The 15,488-nt window shown below is 35.9% G+C and overlaps 1 protein-coding gene across 1 annotated transcript in view; it reads right to left on the bottom strand.

Moving 5' to 3' along the window:
- Positions 1-15,488, bottom strand: part of myo16 (myosin XVI) — a 341,691-nt gene that overhangs the window by 174,082 nt on the left and 152,121 nt on the right. The window contains exons 5-11 of the mRNA XM_073846062.1: positions 14,998-15,106; positions 11,582-11,706; positions 11,316-11,441; positions 6,920-6,995; positions 4,035-4,185; positions 2,372-2,522; positions 1,424-1,534 (exon numbers count right to left, since the gene is read on the bottom strand). Of these exons, the coding sequence (XP_073702163.1) occupies positions 1,424-1,534; positions 2,372-2,522; positions 4,035-4,185; positions 6,920-6,995; positions 11,316-11,441; positions 11,582-11,706; positions 14,998-15,106 (849 nt within the window). The remainder of the gene's footprint in view (positions 1-1,423; positions 1,535-2,371; positions 2,523-4,034; positions 4,186-6,919; positions 6,996-11,315; positions 11,442-11,581; positions 11,707-14,997; positions 15,107-15,488) is intronic.

The following is a 15,488-nucleotide window of genomic DNA, read 5'->3' as shown; positions in this document are numbered from 1 at the left end:
GCAAGCTCTGCACTGGTGGCACTCCGATCCCACAGCTGAATCCTCTTTAGGAGACGATCCTGCCGCTTGCTGGACTTTCTTGGACGCCCTGAAGCCTTCTTAACAATGCAGTGGAAATTTTTTTTCAGGATTAAGTTAATTTTCATGGCAAAGAAGGACTATGCAATTCATCTGATCACTCTTCATAACATTCTGGAGTATATGCAAATTGCTATTATAAAAACTTAAGCAGCAACTTTTCCAATTTCCAATATTTATGTAATTCTCAAAACTTCTGGCCACGACTGTACAGTATAGTAAACATCAGTGGCCAAGATTTATAGTAGTGTTACGGTCAAAGTTACTTGGTCCTTATTTTTGTGTTTGCATATGTTTTCTTTGTATTAATTTGGTTATTTCCTGTCTTCTCGAGTTTGAGCTCCGCCCCGTTACACCTGTGGCCTGTTTAGTGAGCGCTGAATTGGATATGAGGGGGAATCGAGATTGTGTTGTGGCACTCCCTGTTTCCATCGCGTGTCCAGGACAGTGACTTCCTGGCTCGGTTGACAGCATGACTCGCACACGTTTTGAAGCTCTATGTTCCCGCTGATCAGCCACCTTTTACGAAGCGCTATATCCAGCGAGCTTCGTGCGCGTCTTGATGCAAGTCAGCCTCTGATGAGTGGTGTGTTTGCTTTGTTTTCTGGTTGATCTGTTCATTTGTTTGTTTTCGCTATGTTTATTTCTTTGTGTTTGTGTTTATTTAAGTTAACGATTTGATGCATATGTTGCCTGTTGCCGAAAGCGGCACGTGAGCCCTCTAGATCTGTTAATAAACGGTTGAATTGGTATCTGTGGTCTCGCGTGTCCTTGTTATGTCGCTTAACCCCTTCCCTACGAACACTTTAAAACGGGGTTTGTAACAGTAGCAACAGCCATTGTGGTAACAGTAGCAGTAAGGACAGCAGCCGTTAACAGAGAGTCAATGTAAGAATGTCTTTTCATCTCCCCAGGGCTGGCTCTAGTCTTTGGCCTGAATACAGTGAGACCTAGAGGGCTGCCATCCAAACACCAGTCCTTGGCCTCGCTACAAACAGAGGCCTTGGCCACTGTCTAAGACTTCAAGACAAGAGATCCAGCAACAATGTGTGTGTGTGTGTGTGTGTGAAAGACACACTGGACCGGATGGCTTGGCGAAAGCCCACAGAGTTTATGATGGAGGCCAGAATCCGGATGTCTACTCCTTCAGAGTGGGTTAAGACAGAATGAAAGGCTCTTCCTGAATGGGCTAGATGGAGGGTTGGGTTCCTAACTGTGTGTTTATTCTTCATTTGAGGATTTAGGAAGTGACTGATTAATATACAATTCTGACTAACAAACTGTATGCTTTATTATAGCTCCAGTGATTGTACTGTATATGCGTTTGTGTACTGTATTTACATACATATATCTGGTCGTTGGCAAAGCGCTTCTGCATCTCGTAGAGCAGGCTGCTGTCCGTGAGCTCACTGAGGGATGCAAGGTCATCGTTAGGAGCAGGAGGCATTAGTTTCACCTGGAACACAAAACACATACCTAATTACAAAATCTGAAATATTCAAATAATTTAAATATTGTTTTTATATTATATTGTCATATTGCTTTTTACATGTTTTTTTGTTTTGTTTTTGTCAATATGAAATTCTCTGCTGTGTTTCACACAAACATTTAGGTTTGGAACAATACAAGGATAAGTAAATAATTAATGCCACCCCTGGTTTTATTGTTTTATTGTGAATAATTCATCAGGGTGTGTTATTTTAAAGAAAGCTATTGTTTTCATTAGAAGAAATCTACTTTCTTCTTCCTAGCGTCACAGCACTGCAGACATGAGTAATGGAACTGATTTTCCCTGTTTTTTCAGAGGTCAGGGGTCAGTCTCAGGGTGAGTGGGGTCACTTTAGACTCTCCAATAGCAGGTAAGGACTTCTCAAATGCATAATTCAAAGCCTGCCGTAGTGAGGCAGAATCTGAGTGTGTTAGATGTTACTCATTTCTCTTTATTACCCTTTAGGAACAAGATAAATCACTCTGAATGTGTAAGATCACTACAAAATACAGTTGTTTCAAGCTAGTGAATTTAAAGGATTGTTTCAGTTATAGATTCTTGTGCACAATTTAGACAGGATATAAAACCTAGCCTTCCAGGCATCCAACCTAAAGTCCTACCTGTGATGCCTTAAATGTCGTACTGTACATGTAAACGTGTCACTGTGTTTGTAACAGAGCTTGCATGATATAACACTTTAACACTTAGACTATGTTTTATTTGACCATAATATGCACTTTAGAACTTTTAAACTATCTTTAAAAGGACAATTTTCTTCAGTAAAGGTCCCTACTCTCCTCTGACCTGTTCCAGTTTTCCTGCAGCGCTGGGATATGGTCCATCCAGCCCGTTATCAAGTGAAGGCTGCTGTGTCAGAGCTCCTCCTGAGTCCCTGAACATGGCCTCCTTCTCCAACAAACTGTCCCTCCTAGAGATGGGGAGAGTCATAGTAGCCCTGAAAGAAGAAAGAAAAGAAAAATAAGAAAGAAAGCAATCGATATCAACACAATTCATCTTTGCACTACCATGGAGGCACAGAAGCTGCATCTAAAGTGGCATTTAGGTGCACTTACGCATGCTGTTTAGGTCAAAGATGGCATAAACGCATTAGTAGATAGACAGATAGAACAAGCGATAGATAGAATGAACGAACAATATATAGATCAAAGGAATGAATGATAGACAGACAGAAAAAATGAATGATAGAACAAACAAATGAGCAAATAAATGAACGACAGACAAACAATACAACATATGAAAGATTAAACAATAGACAGAACGATTAGATAAATAGAATGACAAATAGAACAAATGAATGATAGACAAAACAAACAAACAAACGATAGAACAAACGAACGACAGACAGAACAAACTAACGATAGACAGAACAAACAAACGTTAAACAACAAACAATACACAGAACAAACAAATGAACAATAGACAGAACAAACGAAAAATAGAATGAATAAATGAATGAACAAATGTTAGATTGAACAAACAAATGGACGAGCAATAGAACAAATGAAAGATCGAACGATAGAGCGATAGATAAATAGAACGAAAGAACAAACGAATGATAGAACAAACAAATGAATGAATGACAGAGAGAAGAATAGAACGATATATAGAACAAACAAACGACAGATAGAATGAACGGATGATAGATAGAAGGAAGAAGTGAACAAACAATAGATTGAACAAACTAGAACGACAAAATGATAGACAGAACGACAGATAAATAGAATGAAAGACAACAAATGAACAATAGGTAGAATGAACAAATGAATGAACGACAGGATGAATGGAAGATCCAACTATAGACAGAACGATAGATAGATAAATAGAACAATAAATAAAACAAATGAACGATACACAGAACAAACAAATGAACAAATAGAACAAACAAAAGATGCAACGTTAGAACAATAGTCAGAATGATAAATAAATAGAATGAATGAAGAATGAACAATAGAACAATAGATTAAACAAGCGAACAGAATGAATGAACGAACAATAGCTTGAACGAATAACTGATAGAATGATAGAACGATAGAACTATAGATGACAGACCATTTTTTTCAAAATAGATTATTAATTAATCAAAAAGTGACAGATTTTATAAATAGGTCACTGAATCATTCATTCGACTGATTCATTCAAAAATCTCAATTCATTAAGTAACAAAACACCACTGTTTGCTTCTTAAACACCATTTTATTGTGGCTTCATTTGGAACCATTTTGCTTGCAAAGATTGCAATGTTGTCTAAAATAACTTAATTTATGATCCTGATATAAATACATAAACTTCTAATTTTACTATTTACCTACTAATCTAAGTAGGTCTTTTCAGCCTGAATGTCAGTCTAAATTTGCTCATCATTTCTTTATTGTCTAAATCTATGAAGTCCATGAATTGGCAACACATTCAATGAATCATAAATAAAGTCTGTGACTACTATACATACAGTTTCTTTACAGGCAGGCTGCTGTCCTGGTTGGCCTCAGTGCAGTGCTCTTCTGATTGTGGAGACGGAGCCGAAGGGTCTGTCTGTCTCTGCACCCAGAATTCCTCTGCTCTCATCAGCATCTCTGCAATCTGCTCAGTCGCAGCTATGTCTGTAAAAAAACAAAGTCACAGTGGGCCAATCTATAAATCATCCTACTGCAAGTCAGAAGAGATTGCTCAGTTGTAGCAGAAGGTTAAAAGAAAAATATACATTTATAGATGAATTTGGTTTCAAAGTGACTTTCTTCCCATTATTAGGTTAGAAAGATAACTTTATTTAAACTATTTTTTTTGACTACGCTATTCCTTTCAATAGAGAAGGCAAACAGTTCCATCTCTACAAAATAAGACAATTATTAGTGACTAAAGACAGCATTTATAATATCATTTTGGGCCATGATTTTCCCTGGGGCCCAATCGATTTACTCCCTCATTCCCTCTGTAGCTCAGCCCCTGCTGTCTCTCACAAGGTTGTGGCCATAATGCGATGGGCATTGAGCCTTGCTTCAGATTGATCCATCTGTGCTCTGATCGGGGGACGGGGAACTGGATAATCCGTCCCCCATGAAAGGAACCGTAAGGGACCAGCCTTTTGTCTTTCGTACCGAAGGAGGAGTGACATCCAAGAGAATGATTCTGCAATGGCACACATTCTCTTAGAAAGTCAGATATATACTCCGCTCTCTAAAGAGTCTTCACGTAAAAAGAAAGGATTCACTTTGGCTCTACGTTTCATCCCAGACATCCTTGAGTTAAGCCAGAGTCTTAGGATGAGCTATTGATTGGAGTCTGAGTTGCAGAGCACTGGGGAAAGAAGACGTGGAGAGGTAGAAAAGCGAGTCTGTAGAGTCAGGAGACTGATCTAACACCTCGCTGGAGGTTTAGTATGAGGTGCACGAGTATCTCTAATGCTCCTGCAAGCCATGCAATGGAAAGAGGAAGAAATACTTTTTTTCCCAGTACAAAAAAGCTAAATTGCATTAGATACTGAGACTACTAAAGTACTAAAGTATCTTGATTCTTAAGTTTATTTTTCTTATTCCATTGGGAGTTTTATTCTTTGATTTTTAAGGTTTACGCTCAAAACAACAGCAAACTATTTGCTATTAAGTACAGCTGTGTTTTTTATTGTGCATGCAAACAGGGTTTTTAAATAGTGGCCCTAAAGGCATATCAAAAAGGAAACAGCCCAGTTAATTGCAAATGGCAATGAAAGACAGGAACATGCTCATAAAAATCATATTAGACAGTTCTGTGCAAAAAAAAAAAAAAAAAACTCAGAGGGAAATGTGCCAGAAAGGGTTATATTTGTTTTCAAAATATTTTCTATTTTCATTTTGACACAAAAACGATGCTTTAAGTTACAATACTATTATGTAAAGGGCCTCCTTTAAATGACCAATCATAAGACATCTGACTTCTTTGCATGTGAAGTTTGCAAAGTAGTTTTAAAAGAAATAAACTGTATACAATTTTACATTAGTCTGTAAACATGCTACAAAATGCTAAAAACCTGCCAATTTGTTCTTAGTAAGATACCTTGCCATACAGTGAAACCATTGCATTACATTTAATTTCACTGTAAAAAAATTAAAATTAAAATTAAAAATAAGTAAATACATTTTTAAATGGTAAAATGTTTTTTGGGATTAAATAATATGAATTATCAGATGGAGTAAAAACAGTTTTTTTTTTTCTTATTTATTAATGTTTATTGCATTTGCGTGCGTTATTCGGTTTAATGGAGAAGTCATGTGCAATTTTACTACCTGTATTTTGACAGTACAGGTTAATTGGTATATTGCCATTATTTTATTTTATTTTTATTTATTTATTTATTTTTTTTGCCAAGGTCATTGGTTTGATTCCTGCAGGTTACTGACAAAATTGTATGCTTTAAATCCAGTGAAGGTCATTTTGGATAAAAGGGTCTGCTAAAATGTATAAATGTACAGAAACAGTAAAATATGAAATAAGTGATGTCACCTCCAAGTCGAAAAAGTTTTGATATGTAGACATACACAGTGATATACTAATGACAAAAAGCATCACACAGTTTCTCAATAACCAAGTTTCTCCCATAAATGAACTGGGAGTTCTGAAATGTGAATGTTAGCACATCAATTTTTTTTTTTTTTTTGCAAAAAGCAAAATCTTGTTTCTCATTATATTTCCCTTTGAATCTCTTGGCTTCAATTAGCTGTGACAGTAGTTGTTAGATTAACCATCCAGAGCTTCAGGCTAGTGGAAGCAGTTTCACAGACATCAGCAGAGAAAGAGAACTGATTGAATCTGCCCAGCTATGAAATATTCACACCCGACAGAAATCTCTACGGAGGAAGAACAGTCTAACACACTTAAACACTGGGGCACAAGTGTGTAACACATCCCTGACAACTTTGGTTTCAGCCATATTATGTGTGAAAGTCACACAGATGTACTATATATTCGGTTATATTAAGAAAGTGAGGAGATTCTGCAGCTCTTTGGTAGATTTAATGTCCACATACTGTTCTTTTGCTGGATAGATGGATAGATAGATATATTTTTTATATAACTGATACCTACATCTCCTCAAGTTGGTGTTTTTTTGGATTCTTTTTCCCCATTCTTTGCAAATCAGTGTGAAATATGACTACAAACCCTTCCTTCATGAAGTGTGATAACATGTTGTTAAGAATCAACTCTCGGTTTGAGTGTATTTGGAGACTATAGCTTCAGTCAGGAACATGAACGATGTTGTTTGACGCAGCTAGTATATGTTTAGTTTTATACTGCGCACACTAACATGACAGGTTTTTTTTTTTGGTTGACCACTAGTGCCATTTCTGTGTGTGTTTGTACCTGAGGGCTTGTCCTGGTTGCAGTTCAGGAGAGAAGGATCTGCCTTGTGCTTCAACAGCTGGCTCACAATGCGGGTCTGTAGGGACACACACACACACACACACACATCTCCATGACTTGAGAGGAACTCAAAGAGAATATTAAAAGATCTAGGTCACATCTTAAAGATGTCTGCATCCATCAGCTTGGAGTCTAATCTACATCATCAGCTGCCAGATCAGCTCTGCTCCAGCCTCCAGCACCAAACATATGCTAACACCTCACGCTCACACCCTAAGCACTGTGTTCATTAGCCACAGCCTGCACACAGACACAGCCATATTTATCCACATTTGTTTACTTGTCTTTTGAATTCTGTTACCGTGCCTCTGCTTGCCTTAAACACACACATACACACAGACAGCCACTATATTATAGCATTTTAGACTGGAGTCGTGCTGCAGACGTGTGTGTGACTGTGTGTGCATGGTTTGATGTAGGCTATTATGTACAGTTGAGGTCAAAAATTTACATCCCCCTTTCAGAATCTGCCAAATGTTAGTTATTTTACCAAAATAAGAAGGATCATACAAAATGCATGTTATTATTTATTTAATACTGACCTGAATAAGATATTTCACATAAAAGATGTTTACATATAGTCCAAAAGAGATTATAATAATTGAATCTTTAAAAAAAAAAGACTATGTTAAAAAAGTTTACATCCACTTTGATTTTAATACTGTGTTGTTACCTGAATTTTGTTACCTGTTTTTTTTTTTTTTTTTTTTTTTTGTTGTTTGTTAGTGATAGCTATTCATGAATCCCTGAAACGGTTAAACTGCCTACTGTTCTTCAGAAAAATCCTTCAGGTCCCAAAAATTATTGGTTTTTCCAGCATTAATGTGTATTTGAACCCTTTCCAACAATGACTGTATGATTTTGAGATCCATCTTTTCACACTGAGAACAACTGAGAGACTTATATGCAACTATTACTGTACAGAAGGTTCAAACACTCACTGATGGTTCAGAAGGAAACATGATGCATTAAGATCCAGGGGTGAAAACTTTTGGAATTTGAAGATCAGGGTAAATTTAACTTATTTTGTCCTCTGAGAAAAAAAAATGTGAGTATCTTCTGTAGTCTCTGAAGGGCAGTGCTAAATGAAAAAAAAAATGCTTTATTAAAGTAAGAAAAATGTACACATCTCCATTTTGTTCAAAAGTTTTCACCCCCGGCTCTTAATGCATCGTGTTTCCTTCTGAAGCATCAGTGAGCGTTTGATCTTTCCGTAATAGTTGCATATGAGTCCCTCAGTTGTCCTCAGTGTGAAAAGATGGATCTCAAATTCATATAGTCATTTTTGGAAATGGTTCAAATACAGAAAAAACGCTGGAAAACCAAAACAATTTGTGCAACCTAAAGTATTTTTCTGAAGAACAGCAGGCAGTTTAACTGTTGACTCATGAACAACTATCACTATTCTGAAAGGTCGGTGTAAACTTTTGACCTCAACTGTATGTGTGTCCAAAATTTACTCAAAAACTTCATTAGAAATGGTAATATTACATGCTTAAAACGAAACCTAAAGTTCAAGACAAACAGTCAATTAGACGCATGCTTTGCCAGCTTTTATTTAGTCTGTTTCTCATAATATTATCGAAGGTGTCACTTCAACAAGAGTGTGCCAATGTCTCACAGTGGCTTTTAACATTCAAGGCTTTTGTTTAAAAACAGGTCGCCCACCACAGTGGCTGGTAAGTATTGCATATTTACTTAATACTGTGAAAAAAGGTGCACTTGATTGGTGGTGGGTGTAATACTGTATTCCCACCTTGTTTACAATGTTCTCCAGCTTTTACTGCATGTACTGTACAGCATTTCCAGTTGTTAGGATCGTGTATGACAATGCTCAAACTGAAGTGAAACTCAGCGACTGCAGCATGGCAGTTCTGCTGAGTCACACATCCATCTGCAGTGCTAATGACTGACTCAATCTGTGTGTGTGTCTGTCTGTGTGTTTGAGACAGAGTGAGATTCTGCCCTGCTGCAATGAATTATAGATGTGGGCAGAGAAAACATTTCTCTGAGTGTGTTTATTACTTGCGAGACTACAGATCAAACACTACTCTTTGCGATCTCAGACCACCCTTCGCAAACAAATGCTAATTACATTTGGTATTTGAAGATAATACTATTCTTTTTGGAACAGTACCATGATAATATCACTGTATTGTTAGAAGTACCTCGAGAATATGTCATGATGTACTCAAGACAGGAACTATTCAGTACCATGACATTGCATTTATGATATTATTTATGATACGGTAGTTTTTGTAACTGTCAGCAATAGACAAATAGAAGACTTGCACTCTCATGAATCTCTAAAGGTCCTTTACTTCTTTTCAACCAAAATGGTGCTGCTGTTGGTGTCTATGCAGGGTCACAAATCTCTTGGATTTCATCAAAAATATCTTAATTTGTGCTCTTTCGGGTTTGGAACGACATGAGGGTGATTCATTAATGACAGAATTTTTATTTTTGGGTGAAGTATCCCTTTAAGAACAGGAGGAAAAAGGAAAACATAAAGGTGTGTATGTAGGCAAGACTATCCTGAGGGACAAAAAGAACAAAGGAAAAGAAAGAAGGAAAATTCTCTTCATCAGCAGCCTGAAACGTTATCAAATATTTGACCATGTCAGCAGGTTCGTCCTTTCCTCTAGAAATCAATCTCCTGTAGCGCAAACGCTGTTGTTTAACTCATAAAACACATTAGTACTTCATATGATCCTCAAAGCTCGAGTTCAACTGGCTGAGAATTGGTAAGATCAATGAGATACTGAAGTGTCATTAATCAGAAACAGGAAGGGAGAGTAAATTAATGAACTGTATTTGGTCTACAGTAACTCTAATATCAATACATTCCAAAGACTGTGAGCAGCAATCTGATAAAATGCCTAAACACAAAAGCACAGGAAATATAGCATATTACACTCATGCAAATTCAAATTAGCCAGAATACTGGTTTCGTCCAGGGGTCAGCAGCCGTTTCAAAATCAAGTGCTACAAACACTGTCATTCAAAAGTTTGCGATCAGAGATTTTTTATAATGTTTTTAAAGAAGTCTCTTATGCTTATAAAATTTTAATTGAATTATTCAAAAATACAGAAAAAAACACAAATATTATGAAATATTATTGCAATTTAAAATAGCTGTTTTTTTATTTTAATATACTTTACAATATAATGTATTTCTGTGATGCAAAGCTGAATTTTCATCAGCCAATACTACAGTCTTCAGTGCCACATGATCCATCAGAAATCATTCAAATATGTTGATTTATTATCATTGTTGGCAACAGTTGTGCTGCTTAATGTTTTTGGAAACTGTGATACTTTTTTCAGGATTTTTTTTAAATATAAAACGTCAAAGAACATCGAAAACACATGAAAAAAGTATCACACATTCCAAAAAAAAGAAACAAACTGTTTTCAAAACTGATAATAAATTAGCATATTACAATGATTTATTATTTGACATTGAAGTGCTGAAAATTAGGCTTTTCATCACAGCAATAAATATTAAAATTATTATTATTTTTTTAAATATAAAAAATATTTTAATTAAAATAAAATAGAAAACAACAATTTTAAATTGCAACAATATTTTATCATTTTACATTTTTTCTGTATTTTTAATCAAATAAACGCAGCCTTGATGAGCAGAAAAGACTTCTGTAAAAACATTACACATTTTACTGATCCCAAACTTTTGAACGACAGTATATCTCTTTGTACACATACATTTGTTTGTGTATAGCACTTCAAATCACTATGATATGCATTTATTTTATTCTATAAAATTAAATTTAAACAATATTTATTTGTATGACACTATACAAGAATATGTTTCTTATCTTTAAAGAATTCATTACTGCAAGGGCCGGCTCAGCATGTAAACTAGTTTAAAAAAAAAAACTAAATATTAAAATGGCATTTTAAAATTAAATTTATAGTGCAATACAAATGAATAAATCTATACTGTAATTGTATTTTTGTTTTATTTAATTTAATTTCTAGATTTATTTTATTATTTGATTAGCACTACAACTGGAATGCATTATGCATTTATTTTATATTTATCTTCAATTAAAGAAAGAATTACTGCAGAGACAGTTTGGTATGCGAATGCATTATATTAATTTAATCAAAATTAGACTAAAATCACAAATTAAATTTTTTTAATTAAAATATCACTGAGAGAGGTTTGGCATACAAATAAAGAAAACAAATGCATTTATTGAACTATAAAACATGTGCCTAAAGTTGCAATGCCCTGGTTCAGTCCATATTTGATTGGGAAAAGTCAGTGTTCATCAGGAAATTATATGTACTGCCATGTAATGCCATGTACCTGTCCATATTTGGCAGCCAGATGTAAGGGTGTCCAGAAGCTGTTGTCAGACATCTGGACGTCTGCCCCGTTCTCCAGCAGCACGGACACCACCTCTTTATAACCACTGGCACTGGCGATGTGTAGCTGCAAACACAAACAAACACATCACATGTGATGTTTCATTTGGCCAAACGCCTTCCAATTCAAATCAGCATCTGTACACATCACACAGACTGTTATATAGAGATCAGTGAGCACAATTTAGGATTCATGTATTTTCTCACCAGCGTGACCCCGTCATCATTTTGCTGATTGACACTGCCCCCGCTGCTGACCAGCTGCCTCACGTCAGACAACATGGTGGACGAGCGCTGGGTCTTCATCTGGTGCATAGAGCTCATGTCTACTCCTGACAAATGCACAGACAGGTGAACAAGTGAGATGCAGATGATGGACAGAAGGAGTTGAGGAAAGAAGTCACATGACTTATGTATGATCTTTCTCTGTGTCAACTGGAGGACATATTCTTCACTTTCACATATCTGAGGCGACAAATCATCCCCACTTGCAAACAGTGCTCTATTACAGCGGTTCCCAACCGGGGGGGTCGCGACCCACTAGGGGGCCTCAGTGATCCTCCAGGGGGGCCGCGAGATATCTTAAAAATAATTTAAATATTATCCTACAATTGTTTAATTTCATTATTAATATGCTAAATGAAAATAATAAAAGCACAGCCTCTCTCGTGTTCTGTGATTGATTGCTTCAGACTTGGCGCAGCAAGCCTCATCGCACTGTTAAATACAGACTAAATGGTGGCTCAAAACTTCCAAACGCTGTACGCAAACTACTGTTTCATCTCTCAGCTGCATGCATGAAGCAAACTGTCGCTCTAATGTAAAGGTAAAAATGATTAGTGTCATAATAACGAACTTGCGCGTGCCTAATGTACTTGTGTATGTCAAAGTCGTACATGAGACACGCAAGTCCGCTATTGATTCACAAACTATGCGCGCTCTCAGGGCTCTGATCCCTATCTTATTTTTGCGTGAAATTTCAAACATTTGCCTAGTTGTCCAAATTATTGCCCTGTGAGTGTTTTATAATGGATGCTCGCCCATAGAAGAGGAGTGAGGCTCGGTGTTTATGAGCATCAGGCGCGCACTGACAGAGTTCACTGATCCCAAACCTTCACATCGATGTGTTTCAACAGATTTAGAATGTATTTGCTGTATTTTGAATTTGTGTATTAGTTTTTAATGGATACAAACAGTAGATATTCAGTCAGTCAAGTTCAAAGGGATAGGTTTAGTGGTCTTTTGGTATCTCCCTGTTATACGGCAGGTTCACTTATTTAAGAAAAAGTACTCTGAAGTTGTAAAGAATGTCTGAAGTAAAATAATTTTAAAAGTTAGAATTGAGCAGAGGTTTTCTTTAAAGATTATAAGGTATATTTTAAGTTTTAATTTAAAGTTTGTTTTAATTTTGAGTTTTTTTATAACATGCAGTAGAAGAATAACAAGGCAAAACAAATGTTTTGGTTAATAAAAAAGGTTTCAAAATAAATACTTTTTCTTTACTGCGGAAGTACAGTATAAGAGGACATGTCAGGCATAGGGGGGCCTTGCAAAATTGTCCGGAGAAGGAGGGGGGCCCCGGAGTAAAAAAGGTTGGGAACCCCTGCTCTATTAGACAAAGCATAAGATCAACAGTAAAAGAAGATGTGGAGCAGGCCGTCTTGAGATAGTGGGAGTCTTGACTGTAATGATAAATGAGATCTGTGACTGCAGCCCAGAGAAGTGTGTCTGTTTCTCTGGATTTTCCTGATTGATTAGCAGGCTAAAGTAACTCTTACTGTATCCAGCATGTGAGCTGACAGAATGGATGACTGTTAACAGTGACACGGTTGAACGGTAAGGCTATATACAGTTCAGTCGGTGGAAATATATTTGTGCGGTTATCAGTTGGCAGGACTGCTTTGTTATTTACACGTATGAGCGGTGGGGAACATGGTGTCACGCTAAAATCTATACCAGAATGTGTCCTGCACAAGACAAGATGAAAAAGAACTGCTGCAGTTTCAGTCATTTTTTTTTTTTTTTTACAAGAATACAAAAAAAAAAAAATCTAAACCATTTAAGCATAATTATAATTTAATTATTTTAAATTAATTTTAGTTTAATTAATTTTATTTCTTTAATTAAATTAAATTAAATTAAATTGAGATTCTCAGGAAAGAGTGTAGTGCAATTTACAACTGTAACAAACATTAATATACACTACCCATCAAACTTTTGGGGCCAGTCAGATTGACTGATTGATTGCTTGATTAATTGATATTAATACTTTTGAGCAAGGATGCAATAAATTGATCAAAAGTGATGATGAAGACATTCATAATGTTACACAATATTGTGACAATTGAGTGATAAAAACTAACAATTCTGACTTTTTCTTAACGGTATGACATAAACTCGTAATTTTGAGTTATAAAGTCAGAATTACGAGATAAAAACTCACAGTTCTAACTTTTTTTCTCAGAATTGCGTAATATAAACCAACAATTGTGAGTTGTTATAAAGTCAGAATTGCATGATTAAACTCACAGCTGCAAGTTAAATCATAATTGTGAGATATAAACTCAACTACAAGTGATACAGTCAAAACTGAAAGATATAAACTCGCAGTTCTGACTTTTTTTCTCAGAATTGCGTGATATAAACTCACAGTTGTGAGTTATAAAGCCAGAATTGTGAGATATAAACTAACAATTACAAGTTATAAAGTCAGAATTCCAAGATAAAACACAATTCTGACGTTTTTCTCAGAATATGAACACAATTGTGAGTTATAAAGTCAGAATTGCTGGATTAAAACTCGCAGTTCTGACTTTTTTTTTCTCCGAATCGCATGATATAAACTGAACTATGAATTATAAAGTCAGAATTGCAAGATATAAACTCAAATGCAAGTTATGAAGTCAGAATTGCAAGATACAAACTCACAGTTTTGATGATTTTTTTTCTCAGAATTGCGAGACATAAACTTACATTTGTGAGTTATAAAGTCAGGATTGTGGGATAAAACTCACAATTCTGACTTTTTTCCTGGAAAAGTGTGAGATTCTGAAAATTCTCAGATTCATACACTTTTTCTCCAAACTGGTAAACATAAAATCACAATTGCGAGTTATAAAGTCAGAAAAGTGAAATATAAACTCACAATTGCAAGTTATAAAGTCAGGATTGTGGGATAAAAACTCGCAATTCTGACTTTTTTCTTGCAAAAGCATGAGATTCTGTGAATTCTCAGATTCACAGATTTTTCTCCAAATTGTAAGAAATAAAATCACAATTGCGAGTTATAAAGTCAGAATTGCAAGATGAAAACTCACGTTTACATCACGCAATTCTGAGAAAAAAAGAATAGCGAAAAATAATTTTCTCAGAATTGCAAGAAAAAAGTCAGAATTGTGAGATAAAATGTTGTAATTATATAATATTTATAATATTTATAATTATATTATTTATATTATTATCATTTTTTTTATTAAATAAATGCAAACTTGGTAAACATAAGAGACTTCTCTCTTAATAATAATAATAATAATAATAATAATAATAATAATAATAATTACTGACCCCAAACTTGTAAAAGGGGAAGACACTAAGTTATTAACTAAAAACCTGAGGGACCCTACCATTCTCCTCCAGGTGTCTGATGAGGATGTAGCTGGTTTCCGTCCCCTCAGTGGCGTAATCCAGTGGAATGTTCCCATTCACGTCCTGCAGAAGCACATTGACTCCAGCCTGCAGACGAGGAGTGATGGAAAGGAGAGGGGGAGGGGAAGATGGCAGTGAGATAAAGCAAAACAAGACATAAACAAATGGAGTCCCTCTCGCCCCATTCATCAGTCTGCAATCGATGATAAACTACGGCCAATTATCACACTTTCCCAGCATTCCCCAGGGCACCCGAGCTCAGGGATGAGCTACATTAACAGAAAATAGTGCGTTAACTAACTCATTAAGATAGGGGCAGGTTAATAGGGTCTCCAGTACGGTGTCGAGTGTTTGGGTGGCAGCGGGTGATGTGATTTATGAGCGTCTGGTCTCTAGAGACTCCAGACCACGATAAGACTCTGGATGAGCGGAAAAGCATGACGCTGAGTTACACATGATTAGATACTTT

This window comes from Garra rufa, chromosome 8, assembly GCF_049309525.1.
Source record: "Garra rufa chromosome 8, GarRuf1.0, whole genome shotgun sequence".
In the NCBI taxonomy this organism is placed as follows: domain Eukaryota; kingdom Metazoa; phylum Chordata; class Actinopteri; order Cypriniformes; family Cyprinidae; genus Garra; species Garra rufa.
This window is presented reverse-complemented; position numbering and strand designations above follow the sequence as displayed.